The following is a 25,182-nucleotide window of genomic DNA, read 5'->3' on the forward strand; positions in this document are numbered from 1 at the left end:
ATCATAAGGGAGAGGGAAGATTCCCCATCTACCCCTCTTCAGTTCTTGTGGTTAGACAAACAAATCTGACATGAGACAGATCAACAGGAGAAAAAGAAGTACATTTTAATTTGTGCACATGACACTTTCACAGAAATGGGACCTCAGAAGTAGCCAAGAGACAGCTTTTCTATTTTTTAGACAAAGAAATAATACATTTGTGAGGAACTGACAGGACAAAAACTGACGTTTTGGGTGCTCAATTATTTAAGAATCAAAACAGAGTATGGGTTTGAAATAACAGGTAAAGAAGTAACAGTTTTCTTTACATTAGGCTTCTCAGCCCTGAATTCCCTATCTTTTGTGATAAGGGTGTCTTTCTACTTCTTGATGTAGAGAGTGCACCTTTCATGGGATGTACTTCCTGCTTTCAGGCAACAGAAAGGAGGGCCAGAGTGTCCCACTGGTCATTTCTTAAGTAACTTTAATTCAAAATAATCAACGTGCCATAGTGCATATTTTGGGTGGCCCACTCCAAGCCCCAATGCTATTCTATGAAACATCGCAATTCATTTGTTTAATGCAGTCAACACTGTTTATACGAGTTTATTCTTAAGTCTCACGACATTGCTAAGATCAGAGAGCCTTACAGACTAAACACGGCAAAACTACCCTAAAACAAAAAGGAGCAGACTTCCACAACTTCCATGTACTTCAAAAATTCATAATTAATTGACTGCTGACAAAAAAGCCAGATATTGAGATTTTACTTTGTGTACAACCTTACACTTGCCACTAAATCCATGAATAGAACTGATAATGGGGTTGCTGAGCAGGGGATGGCTGGACTACAGTGGGTCTGAAACCACACGCAAAGTTTGGTAAAGGGGATTTCCTGACAGTCCAGTGGTTAGGACTCCAACTTAACTGCCGAGGGTATGGGTTTGCCCCCTGGTCGAACTAAGAGAACTAAGATCCCACAGCCACACGATGCAGCCAAAAAGTAATAAAATAGTCTAGTGTACGTGAGCAAATTTTTACAAAGGTGGTCCACAGCCTCCACCAATTCTCACCAAAGGACTCATAACACCTTGCCTGTCCCTAAAAAATTTAGTGTCCCTGAACTTAAAGAACACAGTGATAACCTGTCTCCATTAGAACATAATGTAGGCAGCCAAAATGGGGAGGCACCTAAAATACCAAGAGTGCAAGATGGCAGAGGACTGCATAGCTTGGGAAACCAGCAGCCCTCCAAGGAGAATGCTGGCTGAGTGGCACCGCAGTGTGTGAGCTCCACAGGCCAGCAGGACTACATCCAGCACAAGAACATGCCTGACAAGAGGTGACACCTTAACAAGCACCTGCCGAATGAATCAGAAACTGCGACACTGGCTTACCCAGACTTCCTGCCTCCTCCTAATTTCCAGCCAAGTCAACCTGATGGAATTTACCTATCCCATTACTCCCCTTCCCAAAGGTTTCCCATTATGCTTGGATTATCAGGACCAAATCCCTCACCTTGGTCCACAAGGACCTGTGCAGTCTGACACTTGCCTTCCTCTCCAATCTTAGCTCCAGCTTCTACTACCCATGCCACAACCACCAAACCTACCCCAGGGCCTTTGTATGTGCCTTTTTGTGAGAAAGAGAAAAGTTGCCTGGAAGACTCTTCCTCAGCTTTTGGCAGGGCTGGCTCATTCTTACTCTTTGGGTTTCATCTAAAAGCCACCTCTTCAGAGATCGCCACTGATAAAGGCCTCAAAGTTAAAACTTCTTTCTTTACCCAGTTCCTCTCTATTCCACCAAGCAACTTTTTCAGTACCATGTATCACAATCAGTAAAGTTTTTGTTCATCTTTTGTCTTCCACGAGAATGTAAACTCCACAGAAGCAGGAACTTCAGGTCTACACATTCACTGCTATATCTCCACATCCCTTGTTCATAATAAGTGTTCAATAAATATTTATTGAATAAATAAATAATGAACACAGAATTCACCAAGACTAAGTAGAAGCAAGGGCTATCCATTAAGGTATCTAATTCCAGTTCTTGTTGAACACAGGAGACAGATTTGAAACAGAAATCCAGGAAGAGTTTAAACTTTCACTTACTAAGTCCCTAAATATACTAAGTTACTCAAATATTTATCTTTAAATCATCAAAACAGCTGTGGATATGGTTTTGTATTATCTTGACTCTGTGCCAAGGAACCTAAGTATTCAACATTTAACTGGAGTCCATTTTGACCTAGCACAAGTGAGTTTTGTTTGTTTTTTTTTTAATTTATTTAATTTCAAAATTGGATTTTAGAAGTCATTCAAACAAAAGCCAGGGAAAAATCTGCTCCTACAAATTCACTTCTAAGGTATTTTAAAAGCTTACCCCATCTAGTTCCAAGAGGGGTTGGAGTGACAAAATCCAGAACCATCACCTTCTTGTCATATTTGGCTGCCTCCTGGAAAATAAATTATTAAAATGAGTTGGAATGGTTAACATGATGGACTGGAAATGGACCATTAAAAATCAATGCTATTTTAACACAGTTATAATGTCTAAAGCATAACCAATTATTAATACCTGAGAATTTCATATACCAAGATGATTAGTGCAACTCCAACGTAAAAATTAAACAAGGGTAGTTCTAAAAACATGCAGATTACAGTTGTCAGGATCTGACTACTTTCCCCATATCCCAGGACACACAAGGAGCCTTGCCTTGGCGGCTGCCAGTCCTCCAGAACCCCCTCCAATGATGATGAGGTCATAGTCATAGGGCTCGGGGAGATCCTTGGAGCCATTCATTTTCACTGGATTTTGAAGTCTGCTTTCCTGAGAAGCCTAAAGAAGAAAACAATGGAAGAGAAAAAAATTTAACTCAAAAGCAGCAATGTCTGAAAAGTTCTGTGAAAGGACCCTTCTTTGAAGGAAAACAGAAGGCACTTCCAAAGGAGAAACACAGTTTGTTACATCACAGCACACAATGGGAAATGTTCACCATTCCCTCAAGCGGTGATCAGTCACCTGCTTTGTGGTGGGACTGTCCTCATGCCCCCTCCACGTGGCAAGACAGCTACTGTAACGGGTCTGCAGAGTACACGAAACTAAGGTCCTGATGGCCCAAAAGAATTAACTTACACCTGAGCTAAGTTTGATCAGCTCTTTTTTTCCTAGAATTGTTAAACTATGCTTTAAATTAGATTTTAAAAACACCTGTACTGTATGTTTTTAGTAGACTCAATACAATTTGGCAAACATTTATACTTTCTAGTCAAAGGTAGAATAATGAGTATACTAAGGTTATAGAGTAAGACAGGACCCTGCAAACGGCAACTGAAACAAGTTAGCCAAGTATTTATTTTTCTACAGTGTTTAGGTAAAGCATAAAATCCAGAAATTCAGTAGAAAATCATTAACTGCCATTTACCTGCAGGAAAAGTTAAAAGTCCCTACTTTCATAAGATGTTTTAAATAAACAGGGGTGGCGGCCGGGGCGAGGGGTCAGGGGGGTGTGGGGGGGTGGGCGGGAGTTAAATAAATAAGTGACCCTTAGGCAGATAGCTCACTTCTTTAATCTGCCTATGCATGAAGTTACCTATATTTACTTTCCATTACTTGGCATTTATAATATAAACTTTTAATTTTACAAAATCCTTTCCTTCTACTAGTTTTAAAACACACTAGTTACACATTTGGGTGGAACATTGTTTTGGTGATGCATTTAAAATTTCTTCTTATTAAAACAAAAATCTGCTAACATAAGAGAATGATTGGAACAGCTGTTACCAAACACAAAAAAATTTTTTTTAAATCATTTTAACCTTCATAATCAAAAAAGCCCCCAGACTTACCAGCCCAGACTGTACATTTTCCTCCTGCCTACCATCAGATGTGGGGGACAAAAGGCAGAGCTTAGTATCAGTAGAAGAGGGTGCTTGGGATGCGGAAGGGGGTGCGGTGTGAAAAGGTGGAGGAGGCGCGGCACTGTGGCTGCCTGCAGCCGGTGAGCATGACGGTTCGGGGACTAAAGGGAGGACACCTGGAAACCAGCAACAGCAGGGGCGTGACTGCATCATCCTGACCGTCTGCACAAAAGGCCTAACATGAGAGGCTGGTAAACACAGCCAGTATTCATCAACTGGCATTATGGCGAGGTTCCTCCTCCAATGCAAGGCACTGTGGGGGAAAAAACAGCCCTTCCGATCAAAGAATCAATATGAGCTTCAGGTCGTAAGCGTTAACTCACACAGAGTTGGACACGACTGAAGTGACTTAGCAACAGCCGCAGCAGCAGCTGATCTCACAGAATTAGGGCTGACTCGCTGCTTTAGAAAAATTAACAAATAAATGAAGCTAGATGTTCTTCTGGGAAAATAACCATTTTTAATCTAAGCCTCATTTTATCTGCATGCCCTTAACACAGATGGTGCCAGAACACAATCACTGGCTGCCTAAATAAAAACCACCAAGTTCCTGTAACCACTTCCTCTACTATTGAATAAAACAAAGAAGGAAACTGTCATGCTGAAAAGCATGCTCCCTCCACCAACCTTCATAACCTGCTCTCTACTGAAATTCTGTATCAGACCTGGGTTCTTATGGTTCAAGTTTAAGAAAAATTGTATCAACCAGTGCACCAGTTTTACAAAGAAAGCTCTGGGTGAACCTAAATAATTTTAATTCTGTAAAGTAAAATCAGAAGGACAGGGAATTGAGGTATTCAGCTGGCCCCAGAACTAAACATGATGTTTTAAAATTATAATCCAACTTAAAACTGAAGCTGCTGTCATTCAATTCTAAGATGTAACACAGACAGACAGACGTACATCTCCTCCTCCTCTACAGCATAAGGAAGAAGCACACAGATGGGGTAAGGAGAGACGGGAAAAAAATGTCCCCCATTCTCCAATTACAATTGCTAGAAACAGTGGCCACTGACCAGAGCAGCTGATAAAAAACAGGAGTTCTCAAACTTTCAGTTTCAAGATACCTTTAGAACCTTAAATTATTTAGGATTTCCCACAAAGAGCTTTGAATAATGTGGATGGGGCTTTGAATATTAGAAACTAAAACTAAGAAAAAAATTTTAATATCTTAAATATAAAAATATGTAAAATATTTAAAAATATTAAAATATCTTTAAAATTTTAATAAAAACAGTACTGTTAAACAACTGGTTAAAAACATTTTTAATTAGTGAGAAAAGTGGCATTATTTTACATCTTCATAATTCTCTGATGTTTGTTGATAACAGAGGGTGCACATCTTTTTTGTGTTCAGTCTGCTGCACCACATCGCCTGCTATGTAACCTCTGGAAAACTCCATGGCAGACTTGTAAGAGAATCAGAGTGAAAAAGACAGAGAGCAAGTTACTATTAACCTCATTTTGACCTAAAGGACTTCTTGAAGGAGTAGGAGTGGGGGTGGGGATCTGGACCACATTTTGAGAACTACCCACAGAGATGTAAACATATACCCTCCTCTCCCCAGCAGCTGTTGGTGAGGCTTACAGAATGTACATTCTTCCATCTGCTTCCTCTAACCCACCTCTAGTAAACATTGCTCCAGACTCCCCAGAAAGGCACAATGCAGAAAGCAATTAAGATTTCTTTAAAATTAGAATAAGTCATCTTTATTCTCCCCCTCCAAAATCAGGCTCCAAAATCACTGAAGATGGTGACTGCAACCATGAAATTAAAAGATCCTTGCTCCTTGGAAGAAAAGCTATGACCAACCTAGACAGCATATTAAAAAGCAGAGACATTACTTTGCCAACAAAAGTCCATCTAGTCAAAGCTGTGGCTTTTCCAGGAGTCGCATATGGATGTGTGAGTTGGGACTATAAAGAACGCTGAGGGCCGAAGAATTGATGCTTTTGAACTGTGGTGTTGAAGACTCTTGAGAGTCTCTTGGACTGCAAGGAGATCTAACCAGTCAACCCTAAAGGAAATCAACCCTGAACATTCACTGGAAGGACTGATGCTGAAGCTCAAACTCCAATACTCTGGCCACCTGATGAGAAGAACTGACTCACTGGACAAGACTCTGATGTTGGGAAAGATTGAAGGCAGGAGGAAAAGGGAATGACAGAGAATGAGAAGGTTGGATGGCATCACCAACTCAATGGACATCAGTATGAGCAAGCTCCATGAGTTGGTGATGGACAGGGAAGCCTGGCGGGCTGCAGTCCGTGGGGTCGCAAACTAGTTGGACGTGACTGAGCAACTGAATTTAACTGACTGATTCTCCCCCTAAACACGACTCTACCCTTTGGGCAGATGTGTACCGGTCTTTGGTTTTTTACCCATTATACATGAGCTCTGGTGTCGGATTGACCTGGGTTAAAATACCTGCTCTACCATTCTCAAGGCTAGGTGATCTTGGCTATCACCTAATCCTTGGGAGTCTGTTTTCACATTCTGTAAAATGACCATGCCCTCTCAACTACTGAGTCTGAAATAATGCATATTATAGCACAGTGGCTGGAAGGAAAAATCCCTACATTCACTAATTCTCCCCTTCCTACAAAAGGGAACCTGCCTGCCCAAGGGGCTGAGTCAAAAAGCTCTGGTGTTTTGCAGATGTTATCCCCTACACTTCCTGCATCACTGCTCACCTGAAATGCCCTCTTCCCACCAAATTCTGATCCAGTACATTGACGGCAGGTTATATTATTTCTATTCAATGTAAACAAAACATCACCCTTTCAAAAGCATTCCTTTAGGTTCTTTTACCAATATCTGAAGATCCCAACATAAGGCTATTCCTTCCATTGTTTCCCTAAGGTTCTCAAACAACATTATCTTTTTTTCTCACAACTGGATTAATACAGGTTCTCAGAGCACTCAGCGAAGGCTGTTCCACCCCAGCCACTTCCTGTCCTTCAAGATTTAGCTGGAAGCCTTTAGCTGACGGCAGACTGGCTCCTCTCCTGAGGCCCCTGCTGGTATCTTCAAACAATTCCATCAACTCCACAAGGATAGTTCTTTTCTTTCATCCTGGCATCACCAGTGCCAACTCCACATGCCTGTGATGTGATGTTCAAAAACATTCTTAGAATAAAAGACCTGAGTGCTCATTCCTGCTGTGTTACATGTACTGAGAGGCCGGGCTTCAGTTCAGTTTTCTCATCATTAAAACAAAACTGTGGGAAAACACTAGAAAAGGTGCCAGGTGTGTAGCATATTGGTTAGGAGCTCAGATTTAGCCTACATCTGAATCTGACTCTGCTATTTATGTGATCCTGAGCAAACTGCTTAAATTCTCCTGCCTGGGCTCCTTGTCTACATGGTTATATAAATTGTATCAGCTGCTGCTGCCAACAAGCTGCAGCATCCACTAGGGGATATAGTCAAGCCTCTGTGCTTTGGATGACCATGGGCCAGGAGAGAAATAACACTAAGTGATGGTTTAAATGCTACAAACTTTCTAGAAGAGCCCAGTGGGCCCCAAGGCCTATGACAACAATTAGCAAACTATAGTCTGAAGGGCAAATTTAGCAGGCCTGCAGTTCTTTTTTTCTTTTTAAACAGTCCCTGAGCTAAGAATTGTTCTTCTTAATAAAGTTGTAAGCAAGGAAAAAAAAAAAAATCAAGAGTAAAACTTCATGATACATGAAAATTATATGAAACTTGAATTTCAGTATCCATTAAGTAAGTAATATCTTATTGGAAAAAGGCCAGGCCCATTTGTTGCAACATTGTCTATGGCTGCTGTTTCTGCAACATGAGCACAACTGATTAGTTTCAACGAAGGCCATATGGCCCACAAAGCTTAAAATATTTACTATCTGGCTTTCTGCAGGACAAAAATTGCCAACTTCTGGCCTAAAGGAAATTTTAATCAATGCTGATAGGTGGTGCTGGATGAAAAGTACCCTACAGTAATACTAAGGGGTTAGCACAAATCAAAGAACTGTCTTCCTGCTCTGGAAGTTGAGACACTGGCTGTACTACCTTTCTTCCAGGAGAACTGGGGACACTGATTCTCCATGACCAGTTAACTATCTAGACCTTCAGCTAACATGTGCCTAAAATACTTAAGGGCCACAGTAACACGTGTGGCTCAGCTGGTAAAGAATTTACCTGCAATGAGAGACCTGGGTTTGATCCGTGGGTTGGGAAGATCCCCAAGAGAAGGGAAATGCTACACTCACTCCAGTATTCTGACCTAGAAAATTCCATGGACTCGCAAAGAGTTGGACACAACTTCTAAAGGAGATCAGCCCTGGGTGTTCTGTGGAAGGAATGATGCTAAAGCTGAAACTCCAGTACTTTGGCTACCTCATGCAAAGAGTTGACTCATTGGAAAAGACTCTGATGCTGGGAGGGATTGGGGGCAGGAGAAGGGGACGACAAAGGATGAGATGGCTGGATGGCATCACCGACTCGATGGACGTGAGTTTGAGTGAACTCCGGGAGATCAAGATGGACAGGGAGGCCTGGCGTGCTGTGATTCATGGGGTCGCAAAGAGTCGGACACAACTGAGTGACTGAACTGATCGACTTTCACTTTCACATAATCAGTAACATTTAAAGGACTCTAAATCAAGTATCCAGGCAAATTATTTACAACAAACAGACTCTATTTCAATGCGCCCTGCCAGGGCTTTGCCTTACTGCCCGGGCCCCCCCCCCCCCCCCCCCCACACACCCCCAACATAGCATCTCAACCACTCTCCAGGTAGTTTTTCTTCAGAGCAGTTATCACTGACAGAATTACTGTGGTCTCCCACTCTGTTAGGCTCAACAATAGTCCTAACATCAAAGTCTAAATCCCCAGAACCTGCAAATACATTACCTGTAAAAGAGATTCTTGAGATGTGAGTTAAGAATCTGGTGATAGGGAGATTTTCCAGGATTACCCTCACAAGGCCCAACTTATTCACAAGTATCCTTATAAGAGGGAGGCACACGGAGACACCACATAAATCAATAAAGACAGAGGTTGCACTGGCAGTTTTGACAATGGAGGAACAGACTGTGAATCAAGGAATGCAGGCAGCCTCCAAAAAGGCTAAGCATTCTCCCCTCAGAGCCTCAACAGGACCTGGCCATGCTGACACCTTGACTTTACACCTTGCACACCCTGAGAAACTGATTTTGGACTTCCAACCTCCAGAATTAAGATAATTTGTGTTGTTTTAAGCCACCAAATAGTAATTCATTACAGCAGCAATAGGGAAATAACACACATATTAAAATATAAATTCCTTGAGAGTAGGGCAATTTTCAATCTATCACCTTCCCCTCAGTGCTAGTGCAGTGCCTGGCACAGTTGCTGAGTGAATTAACCAAGTGCTAATTCTAATCACTTGATAATGGTTTCCGCAAAACAAGGGCAAGAATTTGAGAAAGCCAGGTCTAGACTTAAACTGAATGAACCAAGACGGAGAAGCCACCATGGAAGGAAGCGGCAGCTGCATTCTGACGCTGATCTACTAAGTGAGGCACTAACGTGAGTGCTCACAATGAGCCCATCACTGTGCTGAATGTTTTGTACATATCATCTCATTTAATCCTCACAATAGTCTTCTAAGCACATGTCATTCCCATTTCAGAAACGACAATAAAGAAACCTTTTGAGATTAAGAAACTTGTGTATGAGTCAAGAATTAAACCCACGTCTAAACGATTACAAATCTCTTGCTTTTCTCACTGTATCATACCCAGTAAATCAAAGTACTTGTCACATACTGTACATTTAACAGGTCATTATTCCCACTAAGCAAATAAAAAAACCTAAGGCTTGCAGGTTTAATAATTTGTTCAAAGTGTCTAACTAGAATGTTAAAAGGCAGGATCTGATCCCAGGTCCTTTGATCAGAAGTGGTTCTGTGAAACAATAAAATCCTAGTTTAGAAAATTTCCATGATATTTTCCTATCAGCTGATTTTATTGAACCTGTGGAATTAAAGCCACTCTAAATATATTGTTGAGAAACCAGCAGACTTGCAGTTTGGGTCACATCTAATCTCTATAAATGAATTATCAATATATTAGCCAATTTCCCTTTTTCCTTCAGGGTAAAGAGGGGAAGAAATGACTACTTTAGAAAATAATTGGCTTTAATTTCCAATCTATACATCATTGACAACCAATTTAAATTGAAACGAGTGGTCAAATCTGATTTACATTTTAACAGCTATAATTTAGAGAAGACCCAAAAGATTACCTTCCTCCTAAACCTCCACATTCTCCATTCATGCTTTTAGTTAACACTTACATCTTCAAATACTCCTAGTAAAGACATCTGGTGTGTAAAGAGCAATCTGGTAGTAAGCAAACCTGAGGCAAGATCTTTTTGCTATCTCTAAGATTATCTTTTCCCCAAAAAGCAAAGGTCTGAAAAACCTAAAGAACCCGGATGGTAGAGGCATGCTAAAGGGAGGATCAGAGAGACTTCCACAACTACTAGATCAAAAGGTTGTAGGCACTGGGAAAGGTTAGCATCCCTTCAGAAAAGGAGAAGAAATGACTATTTTAGAAAATAACTGGCCAAGTTTCATGAGAAACTTCCCTTCTCATTAAAAAACAAAACAAAACCCCTGCACTGTTACTGAAAAACTTCTCAATCTCCTCTCCATCTAGATGTCATTCATTTAGTCTCTAGATTTCCCTTCCCTGTACTACATTATACTTACCAGGAAAATTTTATTATTCCTGTTACATAAAGCAGATCCTTATCCACTTGCCAAGTAAGGTTTAATGGCAAGACCCACTACTATCAAAGACTGTTTCTACAGAGATCAAGAAAAACAGCTTGCAAGGATGCTCACTATACCTTCAAAAACTGTTTCCTTAAAAACCAAAATTTTCAGCAGGAGTGTCCAAATAAGGTTGTAATTTATATTCTTAAAACAATACAAGCAACAACAAAAGCCTTCAGAGCTTTATACGAAGTGAAGGAAATTTGGATAAATTAATCATATACTGATATTTCAGTCTACACAGGGAGAGTTTCCAGGCATTCAAAGTCCTATTGAGAAATCAAAATTGAGTTGGGAACAAATATTCAAGGCCAGTACATAATGAAACATCACCAATTCTGAGGAACACTCTGTGTACTAGCAGAAATTACAAAGGGAAACTAGGGGCCAGAGAAGAAACAAAACAAATAGATAAAAATTGTAACTGGATGTTAAAAGATTTTGTGTTTGAAATAATCTAACAAAGAGAGGGCACTAACATGTGGTAAATCAATTTTTGCCTAGTATAACAATCAGATAGAATAGTTTTCAAAAAAAAACATAGATTTCTCTGGAGCCATAACTTCTCACAATTCCACATATTTGACCCTCCATATTTCCCCTCCCCATCTCTGATCAATTCCTATTCACCTTTCAGTAATTAGTTGATGGCTCACCTATTACAGTAGACAGTCTACTTTTGTTAAGCCCACATCACAGTAGAAATTATTTAGAACCAGGACACCCACTCATTAATCTTATGAGTCGTCTTTGAAATGAAGCATGACATCTGAATTTTTTTTAAAGTATTAACATGATTTATGCAGTGCCCTACAGTCTTTCTTGACCATTTTTTTTTACCCATTCTTTCCCCCAACCTGCTCAAGAGCCCCATATGGGATTCCCTTGGTTCCCTGTAGCAGAGAAAGCAATGTAGTATCACAGAGCATCATAACTCATTTTTTAAAAGTTATTAAACACCTTTTATTTTATGGAGTTCAGTCTTTACTAGTAAAGTCTTAAGGAGCAGTCAAAAAATCTTTTGCATGAATACGCCAGTGAATTTTTTAAGCAACAGAAGATCATGACAACTTTATAAAACTACCAAGAAAAATACAACGCACAGTAAAACAACTTATTTTCTTGAAAATATTTTTCACAAGAAATACAGTATATACTTCTGTTTGGATTTTACTCTCCACTATGTTATGCTTTAGAAATAAACAAAACTGCATCCTATGCTAAGAACAAAAATCTTTAGTTTGTGATCATAGCCTCTGAAATTTCGAAAGTTGCCACAATATTTTTCCAGTCTTGTAAACTCAAAGATATAACTCCCTGTTTCCTGCTGTGGAAACTGGGATCATTTCCCTCACCGGCTAGATTAATATTAATTGGCTCCAATATTGGCAGCCTGTCTTGGTCAAGCCTTATTCTTGCGAAACCATCCCTTATAATGAAAGAAACGTAAAATATATTCTCCACAGTACGAGAGAAAGACTTTGGATCAATCACAAACTCAAAATAAGACACAGGAGTATCAGGATACTTTCGAAAGTACGTTTGCAACAATCCCAAGATTCTTTCTACTTCTTTTTCTGTGGCTTCTTGGTTACCACTCAGATCCAGCTTCCTCAGCTTTGTAGGCATATCCCCATTCTCTTCCATTTTCTGAACTTTTCTCCGCTGATTAAGTCGCGGCTTTCGCGCCGCAGACTCTGGTTTGAACGAACCAAAAAGAAAGTGGAATGTTTCAGCTTGTAACATCCACGATGTCGCTTCCTTCTGTACTGTCTCCCAGAAGGAAAGAGCTATGTTATCGTCACAGTTATTCAACGGATCACGTCCGTCATCTTCCATCCAGTTTAGACCCACAAATATAAACAGAAAGTCACAAAATGCCACCTGATTAAAAAAGCTCATGTCAGAGTTCAGCTGCTTTGCTTTTTCTTTACCCAAATCAGAAGCCAAAACAAGAAACTGAGCGTCGAGAGCCGCTTCTCTTGTTCGATTCACTGCATCAAACAGGACATTGGCTTCCTCGAGAGCCTCGGTTAAGGTGTCGCTCGTCGTGTTCACTATGTCGTCACGGTTCTGCTGGACGGTATAGATGAGCTGCCGGTACTGCTTGCGGATGCTCCGGCATTTCTCCTCATCCACGCGCTCCAGCAGGCTGGGGTCGATCTCGGCCTTCCCCCAGCTCAGGTCGTCAGAGGAGGTATCAGATTCGTCGTCAGAGGAAGTATAAGATTCGTCGTCAGACGCCGCTGCCACTTCCACCTTCAAAGCTTCCTCCTCCTCCTCCTCCTCCACCTGCTTCAGAAAGTACGCACTACTGGGGATGGTCACCATCGGCTGCGCTCTAGTCTCGTCGGCTTCCCTCAGGGAATCATTTTCATCGGCCATGGCGGCGGCGGGTGGCACTCAGGTAACGGTCTTCGCGACGTTTCGGCCAACGGAAACTGCAGGGGTCACCCAGGGCAGAGGAAGACGCTACCCATGCGCACTAGCGGCGGCCTCGCGGCCCCGCCCCCCTCAGTTAGCGAATAAGTACCCCCGCCCCCGCCCGCGTAGAACGCCGGCAAGAACCGGCTCGTGGCGTCACACTGAAGTAACACCCGTTGGTTCAAGCGACAGCCGTTATTTTGGCGTTTACTGACAGTGTCATCTAGCTTTTAAAGAAACGCTTGCAAAATCTAACGACAAAACTATGAGGAGACTAAACGTCCCGTACTTTAAAACATTGGCTGTCACATACTGCAGCATACTGTCATTAAAAGATGGGGCGGGGTGGGGGGGGTGTTGTTTTAAAAAATAAAATCTAGCTAAATTACAAACTGCTAACAAAGCCAAGGATCGCGGCCTGCACTGTCTCCACTGCAGAAAGACTTGAACTCCCAAGGTTCACTTGCAAAGTGGTTGCTAGGAACTCCGTCTTCACTATACAAATGTAAATTGTGTTTTGAAGGCCTTCAAAAGCCAAATCCTCGCCAATCTACTCCAATGGGGGAGGGGGAGCGGCTGACTGGGTGGGTAAGAAAGGGTCCCGGCTGGCGCATGCGCAAAGGTGCGCTGCCATACCCGACCCCTACCCCGTCCCCCAGTGTTAGGCAACTGATCTCTGCTTCTCCAGCATCCAAGAGTACAAGAATAAAGTGACAGGGCCTCCGCCAAAGAACTATTTGAAAAACTGCAAAAATACAGGTCACACACCCCGAGTGGATAGTAAATCTGAACCCTAAAAGGTGAGAAACCTGTGAAGACTTTAAACACAATCTGTTACGAGGATATGAACATGAACGCTGTTAAGTCATGTGACAAATTTATGTAGGAAAATACTGCCACTAGTTCACGGGGGAATCACGTGAAGTTGGAGAAAGGACTCAGCTCATTAGTCACGAGAGGGGAAGGAGAGGGGAGAGGGGGAGAGAACACCTCAGTGCATCTAAAGTTCTGGTTTCCCGCATCCGCAAGTGTCTGCCCTACCTTCCCTCCAATGCATCTTTACTGGTTCATTTTTCTTTGACATTAGCACACAGTTTTGGAGTAGGAAATGGCAACCCACTCCAGTATTCTTGCCTGGAAAATCCCATAAAGGAGCCTGGTGGGCTGCAGTCCCATGGGGTCGCAAAGAGTCAGACACGGCTGAAAGGACTGAGAGCAGTTTCTTGTAAATGCGTGAACAGCAAAGGCATTCAGTTCAGTTCAGTCGTGTCCGACTCTTTGCGACCACATGAACCGCAGCTCGCCAGGCCTCCCTCTTCATCACCAACTCTGAGAGTTTACTCAAACTCATGTCCATTGACTTGGTGATGCCATCCAACCATCTCATCCTCTGTTGTCCCCTTCTCCCCCCTTCAATCTTTCCCAGCATCAGGGTCTTTGCAAATGAGTCAGTTCTTAGCATCAGGTGGCCAAAGTATTGGAGTTTCAGCTTCAGCATCAGTCCTTCCAATGAACACTCAGGATTCATCTCCTTTAGGATGCACTGGCTGGATCTCCTTGCAGTCCAAGGGACTCTCAAGAGTCTTCTCCAACACCACAGTTCAAAAGCATCAATTCTTTGGCGCTCAGCTTTCTTTATTGTCCAGCTCTCACATCCATACATGACTACTGGAAAAACGATAGCTTGACTAGATGGACCTTTGTTGGCAAAGTAATGTCTCTGCTTTTTAATATGATATCTAGGTTGGTCATAACTTTTCTTCCAAGGAACAAGCATCAAGTGGGCCTTAGGAAGCATCACAATGAACAAAGCTAGTGGAGGTGATGGAATTCCAGTTGAGCTATTTCAAATGCTAAAAGATGATCCTGTGAAAGTACTGCACTCAATATGCCAGCAAGGCTAGTATTAAGTTACTCAAAAATAGTTATATTACTATTTTTGTTCACCATTATTTTTTTAAAGTAGGGTTAAAATTCAGAAAGAAACATCTGTTTTTCAAAAACAGTATGCATTGTTGTTACTTGTACATATATATCATCCTGCTCTATTAGACTGTTCAAACAATGGGACTGGTTCAAAATTGGGAAAGAGTAGGTCAAGGCTGTATATTGTCACCAAGCTTATTCAACTTTTATGCAGAGTACACCATGTGAAATGCTGGGCTGGATGACTCACAAGCTGGAATCAGATTGCAGAGAGAAATATCAACAATCTCAGATATGCAGATGATACCACCCCAAAGGCAGAAAGTGAAGAGGAACTAAAGAGCCTCTTGAAGGTGAAAGCAGAGAGGGAAAAAGCTGGCTTAAAACCCAACATTCAAAAAACTAAGACCGTGGCATCCAGTCCCACTACTTCATGGGAAATGGGGAAAAAATGGGAACAGTGACAGATTTTATTTTCTTGGGCTCCAAAATCACTGTAGACAGTGACTGCAGCCATGAAAATTTTTTAAGATGCTTGCTCCTTGAAAGAAAATCTATGACAAACCTAGGCAGTGTATTAAGCAGAGACATCACTTTGCCAACAAAGGTAAGCATAGTCAAACCTATGGTTTTTCAAGTAGTCATGTATGGAAATGAGAGTTCAACCATAAACAAGGGTGAGTGCCTTAGAATTGATGGTTTCAAACTGGTGCTGGAGAAGACTCGAGAGTCCCTTGGACACAAGGAGATCAAACCAGTCAATCCTAAAGGAAATCAACCCTGAATATTCACTGGAAGGACTGACTCTGGAGCTGAAGCTCCGATACTTTGCCCACCTGATGCAAAGAAAGAGCTGACTCATTGGAAAAGACTCTGATGTTGGGAAGGATTGAGGGCAGGAGGAAAAGGGGGCAATAGAGGATGAGATGGTTGGATGGCATCAGTGACTCAATGATATGAGTCTGAGCAAACTCCAGGAGACAGTGAAGGACAGGGAAGGCAGGCGTGCTGCAGTTACTGAATAGCAACAAATTAGACTGTTAGCTCCCCTAAAGCAAGAACTTATTTGTAAATCTTCCAAGCTAAGCTGTTTTCACATGGATATATTTGAGTAGACACATTTCAATGTGTAAGCATAGATGAAAAACTTTGTTCCAGCACCTATTGCGACTTATTTGGCAGCAAAAGATGAACTTCTTCTAGTGAAAGAAATAAATCTCACACATAGATAATAAAAGTTAACTGCTTTTCATAATCCAGCCTTATTTCTTCTCTGAAATGAAGAAAAAGCAACAGGAAAACAAAGTTGGGGCCCAGGATCATCTAAGGGCTATATTTTACCCCCAAGCCTGGCCAAGTACAAACTAATACTTAACCTGTTTTATATCTTTGGTGAAAACTCATAGTCCCAAGTTCCAAATCCCAAAAAGTTTGGTTTTATAGTTAACCATATTTTGGGGACTTTCTGATATCCATTTCAGATTCAATAAAAGCAATTTATAGATGAACTCCAAAAGACAAGCCAACCTTCCCCACCCTAAGGTGTCTAATTTTCCCCTAGCTCAGAGCATGGTAAACAGGCTAGCACCAATTTGCTCCACACAGAGCCTTTCATCAAAGAATTTTTAAATGCTTTAGAAAAGTAAATGAATTTTCCCAACCTACGTATAAAGTATTACTAATACCATTTACAGGGATTTCTCAGGAGATAACAGCCCACACAGCTTGCTCAGAGCAACAGCACACATCAAGACAAGCATTATGTTATTAAGTTGTGACTTCCAGTGCTAAATTTGTTCTCTGCTAAATCCTTCTCCTAAGAACCTCGGTAACATAGAGCATCCTCAGAAAGTCACACTTGCATTATGTTCTGCCTTTTTATATCTGCCTTGAGAGCACAAAGTTTAGATGTGGCTACAAAGTACAAATCTCAAATCTAATGATTTCCCCTGATCATTTGAAGAATGGAGTTGCTGCTAAAGGCTCCATAAGGCCTCTATTTCCTTTCTTCTTTTCTTCAATATTTTTCTCCAGTGTTACTGTTCAGTCCCTTTGCTAGGAGTTCAGATTCATTCGTTCCAAGCATTCTTAAGCTCCTTCCACAACCCTCAGTGTTCAACAGAAACATAATGGGATGGATGAATGTTACAGGTCTCTCTATGGTCAAATTTTAAAAGTCATACAGGATTCACTATCTTTTCCAGTGGGTTTTTATTGCCCGATTAACCTATTAAAAAAAGAGATATTTAAGAGACCTCTGAGCCAAGCCAGGAACCAGTTGGGTTAGTCCTGCATGCTAAAAGATATCCTGCTATTCGCTACCTCCTGACACTTTCCTGTTCCTTCTTGCACAGAAGTTTTTCTCCCTTCATCCTGCCAGGATAAGCTATGAAGAGACATGGTGAAGGCCTAGTTTGATTTGCCAGAGTAGCAGGGTGTTATGTACACGTTCTTTTTCATTTTCATCTCCTTTAAGGCTATGTTTTTAGGTGTATGTTTTTGCTTTGTTTGCCTTTTCATATTAAAGGTAAACTTTGCAATGATCAAGGCAGTGTATCTGTTTTTAAAATGAGCTTCTGAAAACTCCATGGACAGTGGAAGGAGGCAAAGCTGGGTTCCAATCATGTGTAATGCATGCGTGCTCAGTCATATCCTACTCTTTTCAACCCTATGGACTGTAGCCCATCAGGCTTCTCTGTCCATGGGATTCTCCAGGCAAGAATACTGGAGTGGGTTGCCATCTCCTCCTCCAGGGGATCTTCCCTACCCAGGGACTGAACCCACATTTCCTGTGTCTCCTGCATCGCAGGTGGATTCTTCACCACTAGAGCCATGAGGGAAGTCCAGTCATGACCTATTAGCATTTCCTTAGACAGGCTGCTTAACCTGTCAGCCTCTGGTCTCCTCATCTGTAAAATATGAATACTGCTATTCTGTCATAAAGCAACCGTAAGTATTGAATGAATCAGAATTACATAATAGATTTGACAATATTTACAACTACTGAGTAGTCACTTAAATCTTCAGTTATCCCAAAGGTAGCAAATGTTTAATAAACATTAAAACACTAAACAAAAAAAAAATGTAACCAACCAGTAGCTTCACTCCTGGATATTGTTTAGGAACAGAAAAATGTTTTAAAGGCTAAATCCATAGGAGGAAAACAGAAATATATCTCACTATAATAATACCAGTGAAATCTGTTATATAATAAAATTTTAAAACCTACTAAGGCTTCAGTTAAGCTTCCCAGGTATCACCAGTAGTAAAGAACCCGTCTGTCAATTCAGGGGACATAAAAAAATGCAGGTTCAATCCCTGGGTTGGGAAGAACCCCTGGAGGGCATGGCAACCCACTTTAGTACTGTTGCTTGGAGAATCCCATGGAGGAGCCTGATGGGCTATAGTCCATAGGGTTGCAAAGAGTCGGACACAACTGAGGCGACAGTTGTGTATAGCACTTTGAAAGGTAAACCACTCTACTAGATATTCTAAATCTGGGCCACAAAATGAGTCTGAAATTATATGCAAAATTCTTTATGTGTATTCTTCTATAAATGGATTTCAGCAGATTCTTTGAAAATACGCTGTATCTAAAAGAGGATTTGAATAACTGTTCTATTCAAATAAGGCTTTACTGTTAGCTGAAGTAAAAGATAAAATGACAGTCATGTCCCACAAAGTAACTTGGACCCACCCACTGAGATAGAGTACATAAAACCTCCGCCCTTGCTCTGTGGTTTAAAGTCATACATTTAACTGACACTTCAGAAAACCAAGTACTGGCTGACTTGCCAAGCCCCAACAATTAACATAAACAAGGGTGTGAGATGAAAAGAGAACATTTCCCATTGTAAGAGCCATTATCAACTCTCCTGGGACATCTCAGAAGGCAGCAATGACCAGGAACATCATTTTGATAGACTAGAGGTAGGGAAGCACTGGGTGTGTGGCTTCTAAAGAAGGCAGCCTTGGAAAAACTCAGCCCTTGAGGCCAGAGTTAAAAGTAGTGCTTTCTTCAGAGTTTGACTTTCCTCATCTGTAAATGTCACCCATCAGATGACTTCTCTGTCATACAGAGAGGCCGTAACTCTGCAAAAAACCGTATTACAAAGCTTCAGGTGACAAATATTACAAACATCAGGTGACAAATGTATTTTTAAATATACACATTGCCCTACAGATGTTACAGATGACAAAGCAGGGCCTAGCTCAACAGCGAGAATATAGGGGCTCAATAAGCATTAGCTAAATAGACATAATGTGACTTTCTTCTCAGTTGACCTGGACATAGCTACATAACTTGTTTAAGTGGACAATGCTGCAATCACACAGCTCCTTAAAAGTCTGAACTGCATTATATGCTGCCTAGAACCTCTCCTGAACCACTTTGGGCATAATCACTGATAGAGACAGTCCACTTTCACAAAATCAGACACCTCATAGCTAAATCCCTCACTAAAGTCAGTCCTTTGGCTCTGCCATCAACCATTCATTCCACAAGTATTTACTGAGTGCCTACCAGGTATTAACACAACACATGGAAGACACAAAAATAAACCATTTTTGTCCTAAAGGAAGGTACAACATAGTAGGCACAGAGGAATGCAATTCCAGTCTGCACGTATGCTGCACACCAATGCCAATTTGCCAGAACTATGCTAGGAATACCAAGATTTGCATGGGTTCAACCATGAGTCATGAACATACAATCACACCCAAGAGATCAGGCATGCATCCCAAAAGAGATAACACAAGCCAAGTGCCAGAAGTGTGAGAACAGCACAGTGAGCTTTATAGACAAGCCAAATGGCAATCCACTCCAGTACTCTTGCCTGGAAAATCCCATGGACAGAGGAGCCTGGTAGGCTACAGTCTATGGGGTCGCAAAGAGTCGGACACGACTGAGCGACTTCACTCACTCACTGCGCTCCATCCTGGCTTTGCTGCTGTGTTGTCTGGGCATACTCCTTAAGTTCTGAGGGACTCCACTCTGTCATCTGGAAAACTGGATCACACCACCTCCTTCAAAGCACTCTTGTGATGATTAAATCAACTAGAGATCACAGCATTTAGAAGCTAGCACAGAAGACACATTCAATACATGGTCATTGATAGGCATGCTCATTTAAATATCTGATGAGATCTTAAGACAGATCTGGAAACACAGGCACTAAGAATAAGTCTAGCTCTTCACTCTTGATATTGGCAGGACTCCTCTTTTCCCAGAGATGGGGATTTGTGGGAGTACTGAGGGAGCACAGAGGAGGGGAAAGAGGCAAATCTGGCCTTGTACTCTGACCCAAGTGGGCAGGTGGAAAAATGGGTCTGAGCAAGAAGAAAAGCCAGAAAATGACTTTTGAAATAAAATAAAGAACAGACCAAAGGAGGGAAATGTTAGGGACTATAGGGAAATGTTCTCATGAGCTTCCAGTATAGGCAAGGGAGCAGAGCAAGAGACAACCAGAAAAGCAGGTTGAGGCCAAACCCTGGGGAACACAGAAAACCAAATTAAGAAATGTACACTTTATCCTGGATGCAGATCCGGGGGCAGCAAACAAGCAGTCAGGAAGATGACTATGCAGCAGATGGACAGGAAGGGCAGGAAAAGAGAAGAGGGCAGCCAGTTAAGAGACTGTAGAGGCAGGAGGCAGTGAATACCTGAAGCAGCCTGGGCAAAAGTTATCGGAGGGAGAAGGCACATATATGGGAAACAGTCAGGCCTGGCAAATGAACACAATAACATAAAGGCAAAAAGAAATCTGAAGCCTGGACCAGAACAGTGACACCATTGTACAAGGACAGATAGCGAAGAGGTTTGAGTCATCTATTGGTTAAAGCGAGAGGAGAAGGCATTGGGTCTCACCACAGATTCACAGCTACTAAAAATTGTAATGTAGAATCAGCACCAGATAAATGTATTTGCGGTACAAACAATCTATGCCCCTTTTAAACATTGTTAGTCCTTACCTCTTACCTTCTTAAGAAACCAGGGTCAAAGAAGTCCTTCAACACTCCTTAGGCCTCAACCTTAATTAGGCTGAAAAGCACAGACATTACTAATCTCCCCAGAAGGGATTGTCTCAGAGGAGAGAATTGAGTTTTCTGCTCATTTTAGTAGAGTATTAAGAAAGAAAGTGGACTAGTCAGAGTTATTAAATTACCGCTCCATTTCCTGATGTCCATTCAGTCAAGAGTTTCTGGTTTCTGGTAACTTTAGAAGGAGACCTGCCTATTTCAGTGCCCACCCCAGGCCCCGCAGCCTGACCACCACACTATCACCCCTGAGCTTCCCTGACACTGGCTCCATAATTCACTTGGATCTTCATCAAAACGCACTGCTCCGTGTCTGTCATGTCTCCTGGCTTTACTGCCTGGAATAAATTAAGTCCCATGTTGCAAGTTTTAGTCTTATCTCCCCAAGTTCTTCTCTCAAACTACTTAAGTCTTAACTATGTTTGGCCCTTTGTTTTCCAGCAAGTGCTTTTTCACTCACTTTGCTCTTCCTCTCAATACCACCAATAGGCATTCATTTTGTATAAGTGGTTTCAAAACTCTGGAATCCTGGAGATGCTAATTTACATATAAGATTTCTCGTAAGAAAATTTGCAAACTTGCTCTTAAGAACTAAAATATAAAATAAGCCATAATCTTTTGTTTGGTTTTCCTCAATTCTAATTATTTAGCAACTAATCTTGACCAAACTACCTCATACATTAAAGTAAATCTCAAAACGGGATATATATCATAAGAATTACCTGAGGGGGCTTGTTTAAAATAAATTTAAAGGCAGAACCTAGCCCCTTCCAGAGAGTTCAATGAAGAAGACCTCAGATATAGCCCTGCTAAGTCGCTTCAGTCGTGTCCGACTCCGTGCGACCCCATAGATGGCAGCCCACCAGGCTCCAACATCCCTGGGACTCTCTAGGCAAGAACACTGGAGTGGGTTGCCATTTCCTTCTCCAATGCATGAAAGTGAAAAGTGAAAGTGAAGTCGCTCAGTCCAGTCGACTCTTCACAACCCCATGGACTGCAGCCTACCAGGCTCCTCTATCCATGGGATTTTCCAGGCAAGAGTACTGGAGTGGGGTGCCAGGCATTCCAGGTGACTGCAGTTTTTTTGAAAGGCACTTCTTTAAAGCCTTTATCATGTAGGTAGTCATCTAAACTTATCAGGTCCTTCCAGTAGGACCCTACTCCCTGGTCTGCTAGAGTTCACTGTTTTGGTGCTGCTGCTGTTTATTGAGGGGAAAGGAAGACAAATGAAGAAACAATATTAAGAGGAGAAAAGAAAAGCAGACATTTTTATGAACTCCCACTTCATTATTTAGGTTGCAATTAAAGCAGGAAATCTTAACCTTTAAAGTGTGGACTTTAGGATTTAGCACTAATCCTGTAAGCACTCAATTCTCCACTAAATAAATGCCTTTCTCCACTCAAACCCAATTTTCCCTAAGAATTTAGGACCTACCATTTAGCCCCAAATGTGGTCAATTTGCTGCAAATTCATAAACATTTCAAAGCAGTAGTCCTTACCTAGCTGTCTTCTTCCATTTTTTAGTACTCATTAAAAACCAAAAATAAATAATACAAAGGAGAGTGATAAGTTTACTTGGAAGAGATGTGCTAAATAATTTTTTTAATTTTAATTATAATTTGGCGGTAGGCTTTTCGTTCATGGCACTGCACTTCGTTAAATGGCTAAAACTAACTATGATCATACAGAATTGAGAACATCAGATCTTATCAATTAAGTGGGTGCAAAGCTTATTTTAAAATTCATAAACATTCTTTTTACTCCCATTGGTATTAAAGCCAGGATCATCTATAGAATTCATATAAAGATCAAATGCCTATACACCTTTTTAAGTGCAAATTTATGACACAAGTAGAGAGATCAGATAGAAAGGAATATTAATAGGACTTTGTTTCATTTTACTTGCAAACTAAAGGTTTGAGTAACACAATATATTTTATATCAAGCTAAAAGCCTTTTTAGGGGTGGCCCAGTGGTAAAGAATCTGCCTGCCCATGCAGACTGGGGGGATGTGGGTTTGATCCCCGAGTCAGGAAGATTCCCTGGAGGAGAAAATGGCAACACAACCCACTCCAGTATTCTTGCCTGGGAAATCCCAGTGACAGAGGAGCCTGGCAGGCTACAGTCCATGGGGAAGCAAAAAGAGTAGGACATGACTGAGCGACTAAACAACAAATAACAAAAGCCTTTTTATTTCAATTATTTTCCATTATTTACTATGTCTTTGAAGTCTGTCCCCATGTTCTATACCTATTCTTCAAAAAGGTAATGATTCTTTTAGAAAAAAGGATAGTAAATAAAAATGCAAATTAATTATTACAGTCATCCTGAAGGCAAACATATCTAAATACACTGTTAGACTTAACTGAGAACTCAAGCTTACTTAAGACAGCAATGGTCAAGTATGAGTTCCATTTCTTAAAAATTACAGATACAATTAAACAAGGATGACCAAAAAAAAATCAGCAAAAATTAAAGCAGATATATCAAGGTGATAAGATTCTGAGTATCCCCCACACCTGATGTATTAATAGAACATCATCCATGGTGCATATCCCTCCAAAGGTAGGTGCACACTGCCTGCCAGCATTCGGCCAGTGAGGCAGGCCATGACCCATCCAGATGGTCCTAAGGGAGGACTGCCACCAACTCACCACCACCCAAAGGAAAGATTTCTTTCTTTCCTTTGGTTCTACCCGGTTAACTCTGAGCTAGAGAAGAGACCACTGCAGGGAAATGAACTCACTCCAGGAGCTTGAGGTTGCTCTCCCGAGCTTGGGGTTTCTGGGTTTCCCTCCCTGAGAATTACAAAAGAAGATGATAGGGTCAGACAAAGATAACCATTCCCTGACCAGCTTTTCTCGGTACTTCTCTAAACAACTCACTTTCAGCAGTTTACACTGCTGCTAAAAAAAAGAAAAAAGTAAGTTATTTAGATTTACTGGAAGAAGAGAGGGAGGGAAATAGGAAGGAAAGGAGATGAAAATAGGTCCCTCTGCCCTTCCAAGCTTCCCAGTTCTGAAATGTGTTTCATCCACGTCGATTCACACGTGAGCTGGCGCCCACGTTTCTTCGTCGTTTGTCTAAGGATGTGCTCTTTTTGGAGGTTCGCTCACAATCCTGGGTCTGAGACCACGACCGGCTCGGTGAGCTTGTTCCCAGTTCAGGCAGGTAAAACAGACGTTAAGGTCCCCAACCTACCTTCAGGGTCGGACCATGGTGGCCTATCTTTCTCCGTTTCACAAGGGTTTTGGAGGTCCGTTCGGACAGCGCTCCCTCGAGGCCCAGCCCGTCCTCTGTGGCACAAAAGCAGAGCGGAGCAGGTCAGTCTTTCCGCCCCGGGGCCGCGGCGGGAAGTGCGCGGCGAGGGCGGGGCTTCCGCGTCCCCAACTGCACTCCCCCAGACGACCGCCCGGCCCCAGCCCCGGCCCTGACCTTGACCACGGCCGCGCGCCGGCTCGGGTCTTGGACCCACGCACCTGCACGCGGCCTGGAAACGTGGCATCGCGGCCAGCAACAAACCCCAGGGTTCCGGCCGGACTCAAGATAAACAAGTCTCGCTAAAATACACGTTCTACTTTCCCGGCAAGTCCAGAATTCAGAAAAGCCTCATAAAGAAGTCTAAGGCACAATTATCTCAGTTTTTATTAAAAAACACCTCCCAACTTAATCTTCCTTTGAACTCTGCATCGCTAAAGCATGCAGAAGACCAACTTCCAAAGTTTCTTTGAAATCTGAAACCACGGAGCAAGATTAAGGTCACTCTGCCCACTGAGGGTGCTTTTATTTAAGAGCCTTGAAATAATAAAGCAACACCCTACATGACAGCCTGGGTGCAACTGGTCCAATTTTACAAAAGGGTGAACTCAGGTAGAGAATGAGTCAGTGAGAATTAAAAATTGACTCCAGTTATCCTGACATCAGGTCCATTCATCAGACAAAAACCACCCAAGCACCCAATAGTATAGTCTGATAATAATAATAGCAGGACCGATTCTGCAGTGCTTTGCATATATTAATCCTGGATCTTTACCACTACCGTTTCATGATGTTTTATCAGGTCTATTTCACAGATAGGAAAGAGGCACAGAAACACGTTCCTAGCGAAAT

The 25,182-nt window shown here is 41.8% G+C and overlaps 2 protein-coding genes across 3 annotated transcripts in view; both read right to left on the minus strand.

Moving 5' to 3' along the window:
- The window catches only part of TXNRD1 (thioredoxin reductase 1), a 62,329-nt gene that overhangs the window by 36,370 nt on the left and 777 nt on the right, over positions 1-25,182 (minus strand). For both annotated transcript variants that reach the window (XM_040234831.1, XM_040234832.1), the window contains exons 2-4: positions 24,274-24,368; positions 2,695-2,817; positions 2,362-2,434 (exon numbers count right to left, since the gene is read on the minus strand). In XM_040234831.1, the coding sequence (XP_040090765.1) occupies positions 2,362-2,434; positions 2,695-2,781 (160 nt within the window). In that variant the 5' untranslated portion in view covers positions 2,782-2,817; positions 24,274-24,368. The remainder of the gene's footprint in view (positions 1-2,361; positions 2,435-2,694; positions 2,818-24,273; positions 24,369-25,182) is intronic.
- EID3 (EP300 interacting inhibitor of differentiation 3) lies at positions 11,621-13,453 on the minus strand. Its single transcript, XM_040234834.1, has one exon. The coding sequence runs from the start codon at positions 13,068-13,070 to the stop codon at positions 11,922-11,924; it is 1,149 nt and encodes a 382-aa protein (XP_040090768.1). The 5' UTR covers positions 13,071-13,453; the 3' UTR covers positions 11,621-11,921.

This window comes from Oryx dammah, unplaced genomic scaffold (assembly GCF_014754425.2).
Source record: "Oryx dammah isolate SB20612 unplaced genomic scaffold, SCBI_Odam_1.1 HiC_scaffold_29, whole genome shotgun sequence".
NCBI classification, from domain to species: Eukaryota; Metazoa; Chordata; class Mammalia; order Artiodactyla; family Bovidae; genus Oryx; species Oryx dammah.

What these genes read in the sequence shown, in the direction of transcription:
- EID3 (XM_040234834.1), bottom strand. Translation starts at nt 13,070, where the DNA reads ATGGCCGATGAAAATGATTCCCTGAGGGAAGCCGACGAGACTAGAGCG.